Consider the following 5,375-nt stretch of genomic DNA (forward strand, 5'->3'; position numbering starts at 1 on the left):
TATATGGAAAAATAGATGGACGGCGTGGATACAGAACAAATACATCAAGGTGGGCCCACGATAAGGGCCGCACCATCTTAGGTGAGGCCGGGGTCTCACCTAATCCGCTCCCTTACAAGTTACGGTGCTCTCAGTTACATTTGGACGCTTTGGATGGGGATTGAACTTTCCAAAAGTCCAAGTACAACTAAGGAACTCCGTAGCTTATAGTGAATCAGAGAGTGAATGGATCATTTCTCTAATGATAGTAATATTGAAGATAAAAAAAAAGAGAGTAGATTTTAATTCGTAGAAGTCACACCTGGAATCCAACTAAAGCTCCATCTTAGATATAGATTAACAATGCAGAAAATTACAGAGCCGATTAGACTCCGACTCTGAGTCGGGTGAATTAGTCGTTGGCGGTGGCGAGCTGAAGCGAGAGGAGCTCTTCTTCGGGAATGATGCGGAAATGACAATCAGAGCGTGGGTAGGCAGAGCAGAGGAGGGCGTAGCCTCTGTCGATGACGTCATCACTGAGCATTCCCTCGCTCTGGTCGACAGTCCCACTAAGGAGTCGAGCAGGGCAAGTCATGCAAACGCCAAGCTTGCAGTCGTGTGGTACAGACATTCCCATTTCCAATGCCTTTGAAAGAATGGTCTCGTCCTCATCCACCTCCAACGTTGTGTTCCTCCCATCGTCCTGCTCTATCTCCACCTTATATGCCCTCGCCACTATTATTGATGCACTTCTACCTCTCAGTCGTTGAGGCATGCTTTGTAACCGCTTCTTGTTGATGCTGGCTAAGGGAGATGGACAGATGCGCAGGGTTGCCATGGCTGAGGAAGAGAGACAAGGTCACTATGGTTGAATGAATTTCCAAGGGATTGCTATTTGCTACTGTTAGGGGTACTGATAAATAACAATGTGTGGTCTAAAATAAAAGAGAGAGAACAGACTCAAGTCTTTAGGTTGGACTTATAAGTTATGGTCCACCCATTAGATAACTTCCAACATTTAAAGTTTAGGTAACATCCAACCAGTCCAATAGATTGGCCCTACCACAAGAATCATCTTTTATGAAAATCATTCTTATCTACCTCTTAAATGGGCCACACATATTTTTCTATTTATTAACCGCTGATACACATTTTTTATACGGTATGGTCTACAAGATAAGTAGATAGTTCTGCTTTTTTTCAAAAGATACCATCACGATGAGGCCAACCTTTTGAAAGGGCCGGATGCCTCATGCACTTAATAGGTTGGAAGTTATATCCATGAAATGGACCGTACCTTGTGGTCCCACCAGTTGAACTTATACTTATGTCTCAAGTCAAATCAGCTGAACCACATTATACGGTCCATGCAATGTGTAACTTCCAATCTTTCGCGTGTAAGATATCCAATTTGTCTAATAGGTTGGCCCACTATAAGAATTTACTTGTAAAAATGATTAGCTGCATTCAGGGATTATTCGGAGAATGCTTTTATTTTGCTGGACATTGCTTTCTATGGTGTAGCCGACCTGATGAGTAGGTAGGGCTTATTTTTGCACCAGGTGATTCTCATGCGTTGCCCACTTATTGGAAGGGTTGGATTTTGCATTTGTTTAATAGATTATAATCTATAAGCTTTTGGACTAACCCAGTGTCACATAACAGAATAAATTACAGTGCCTCTAGCTGCATTAGATCACTATTTATATATAAACAAATGAAGGATGGATGGGATCATATTTTCTGTGCAAATTATGCAAATTTTGGACCATAGTGCATGGAATATGTTTTGGATGTAAATGACTGTGCAGATTAGGTTTTTATTTTTTTATTTTTTTTCACACCACCAACACACTCACGCCGTGGTGGGATTTCACCACTTTTGATACTCGAACCCTCGACCTGGTGTTGAAACTCCTAAGAATCGACCCCCGACCACCGGGGCAAGAATAAGGATGTAATTGACTGTAGATTAGTTGATTGGACCATCCAAGCATCCCAATGCAAGTATCCAGAGAACACTATAGGATTTTTTGCACGCATATCTATGCGTATTTGTTTGGCGGAAGCGGATTGGCTGGTTTACCACACACCAGCTATCCAGCTGGTGTATTGACGATAGCAAGTTCCGTGGGTTCTATCGTTAGGTATGTGTTATATTAAAACTGTCCATCCATTTCACAAGCTAGTCTAAGGCTTGAGCCTAAAAATAAGATAGATCTAAAGATCAAGTGGACACACTGAAAAAAGCAGTGGAGGATTGAACGTCTACCATTCAAACCCTTTTGGGGGTAACAAAAGTTTTGGATCAATATGATATTTGTTTTTCCTCTTCCCGCTGCTATCTATGGTGTGGCCCAGTTGAGCTTTGGATATGATTCATTTTTTTCTGAACGGTGCAGATATAATAAATACATCATTTTGGGGCCATGTAACTTTGATCTCCTTTGAACGGTTCGTATAACTCGGTTTTGAGGGGTGTCAGTGTCAGCGCCAATCTTCGCACGACACGTACCCACACCAGCTATATCGCTGGTGTGTGGTACACCAGCCAATCCGCTTCCTTGTTTGGCCGGGTATAGCTGCATCAAATTTAATGACTTATATCATACCACGTCTAAGTGAGTTTTCAATTAAAAAAAAAAAAAATACAAATTGAATATTTCATCCATAGCTCTAATGACTGAATTTGATCTAAATTAAAAAAGCTACGAGTAGCATGAAAAGATTAGTCTTGTTGGCTGCTAACATAATATATGTATTACGTATTTTATTGATATGGCAAAGTAGTATGTATCTCATATACAGGATTATGGTTTGATTGTTGAATTGAGATTGTTCTGATTAAATTTTTAGTATTGTAAAAGTTTTGATATGTAGAATTCATTTATTTATTATTAACTCTGGGTACAATAGATGCTTGGATGTCCAAGCGATCAATTACGTAGTTTTTAAAGAGAAATTGATAAATTGTGGTTCATGACCTGTTTGGATGTTCTGGATTAGTTTAACTATTCTATCTTCCAATTGGAACGAGTCATTATTTGATTATAATTAAGTTATCATATTGGATTGACAAATTGACACTAATGATTTATTAATTGCGGATCCTTGGATCCTTAATTTTATGTTTACTATTGTTTTAATCATCTTAATTTACTTCAAACCCAAATTTTATATTTAATCTAGTCCTAGTGTTTTTATTCAAATCAATCCATGTGGATCAACCTTGGTCCTACCGAGTATATACTACTTCGTAACCCTACTCTTGGGGTAGCTAAGATTAAATACACAATTTACAGGGTGCATCTTGAAAGCTTTCAGATAGTTGACCTGCTCCTATAAAACATATTCGCCATAAAGGAAGTTGGTTCTCTCCTCTCGGCGTTGTTTCCTCTTAGGGTCCTTTTCCCGAGGAACTAGATCTTCCCTGGCTACCCCGATGGCTCGGGATATGGTGTCGATGTCAATATGGGTAGTGCACCTAAGATATATAATGTCAAACCCAAGCAACTTTAGGCAGGGTGATAACATCCAAATATTTCATATTTATCATCTCAATTGCATTTGTTTACATGCATTCAATATTCTTAAGTGATTAACTAACATCTAATTTATACATACGAGGTAATACAGGAAACAAAGACGAAATCATGCTAAAAAAGGTTAATCAAGATAAGACTTGGAGATTTGGAAGCCATTAATAAAAAATTTACATGCTAAATATTCAAGAAAATCAAGTAAAAAGATGGAGAAAAGAGTAAAAAATCATGCAGTACAAATAACAGAAATAACAGACTGTTTGATTCCACCTAAGGTTGGCTCAGTCCAACCAAATGTGCATAGAAATTGAAAGATGAGCTATTGATGTCCTAAAAGAGGGTGAATCGGAAACCAATTCCTTATAATAAATTGCGAAAAATATATTTTCGATCACACAACGTATTGAAACATTGATTTCAATTAATTTGTAGAAGTACCTTCACCTAAAACTTTAGGCAGGACAACCTTATTTCATGACGTTCTTGAAATCAATATTTCAAAACAGTAAAGGTAAAGAATAAGATAAAGTAATAACCACAAATACACAAAGAATTATAGTGGTTTGGTGTTTAACACACACCTACTCTACTCCCAAAATTACTAGCCATGTAATTTTGGCTTTCTACTATTTTAAGGTTTTCACGAGTTCACCTTAACAACCTCTTACAGTTCTTATGATTTTCACAGGCTTACCACAATAAAACTTCTTGGTGATTTTCATTGGCTAACCACCAATCAACCCACTAAGATTTCTGGGTTATCTTCACAAACCCAAATAAAGTAATAAACTAAAATAAATACTTATTTTCATATAACGAAACGTCGATGTGAAGATAGTTGATGAAGTCAAGGCTTCGATCAATGCAGCGATATTCTTTCTTAGATGACGATGAAGCAGTGTATACTCAAGTAGAAAGGATCTAATATTTCTCAATGAATAAATACCCTAACAGCTGCGAATTCAATTCTCTATTCTCAAGTAGAGTATAGTTTAATGTCTAATTGAATTTAAAACGAACTTGGGAAAGGGAATTGAATAATCTAAAATAAAGTAAAAATTACCACACAATTAGCTTTGGATGGACCTGAGTTTCTCTCTCTGCTAGAGGATAATTTATATCACAACCTAGCTTTAAAAATCTGAGTTCACTTGACTCAATCGACGAGTCGAGGGTGTGACTTGATGGGAAGGGGATAATATTATGCACATAAATATAATAATCATCACAAATAGTAAACTTAATTAATTATCATGCATCCAGTCAAAAGTTTTAATTATCTACTGGCTGATATCCGACACAAGTTCATACATCATTATTTAAAATAAATAAATAGAAAATTATTTATTCTTACAATAAATTTTTAAGAGCACGTCTTTCAAAGTCATCACTCCACACGTGGAGACTTTAGTTCATTTTTATGTCCTAGATGGTTTTTCAATCAATTGAATGAGCTAATGGCCCAGCAAGCGTACGCATGATTCACAACATGGGTATAATACAAGTGTATATACAAGAATCTTAGTATGCCACATTACCACATAAATAGTTTCTTTAGTGAATAGTCAGGGCCATAGCTATGCATAGCATCCGACCTGTAATACTCATCCAACCAAGATCCATATGAGCCCAACACGTGTATGAGTTGAATCGCATCTTGTGCGAACGCTAGCTTGAGGTATCTCATGTACCGTGTGTAAGTGTACAGTCTAACAATGAGTGGCTCACTCTGGAGATTGGCAAACCCCTTCATTAGCCTCAACCGTAGTCCAAGGAGGAGGTCCTATTAGTACCAACTTGGGTTCCATTGGGAACTCTACCCAAGAATTTAAGGGATAACTCGATCCTCGAGTT

The 5,375-nt window shown here is 37.6% G+C and overlaps 1 protein-coding gene across 1 annotated transcript; it reads right to left on the reverse strand.

Moving 5' to 3' along the window:
- Positions 1-260: 260 nt before the first annotated feature.
- On the reverse strand, positions 261-885 carry LOC131233528 (ferredoxin C 1, chloroplastic). The gene has a single exon (XM_058230284.1). It carries the CDS (start codon positions 815-817, stop codon positions 392-394), a length of 426 nt encoding a protein of 141 aa, XP_058086267.1. The 5' UTR covers positions 818-885; the 3' UTR covers positions 261-391.
- Between the last annotated feature and the right edge of the window lie 4,490 nt (positions 886-5,375).

The sequence above is a fragment of the Magnolia sinica genome, chromosome 18 (assembly GCF_029962835.1).
Source record: "Magnolia sinica isolate HGM2019 chromosome 18, MsV1, whole genome shotgun sequence".
Taxonomy (NCBI): Eukaryota; Viridiplantae; Streptophyta; class Magnoliopsida; order Magnoliales; family Magnoliaceae; genus Magnolia; species Magnolia sinica.

Bases quoted from the DNA above. Each gene is read 5' to 3' on its own strand.
- LOC131233528 (XM_058230284.1), bottom strand. From the start codon at position 817: ATGGCAACCCTGCGCATCTGTCCATCTCCCTTAGCCAGCATCAACAAG.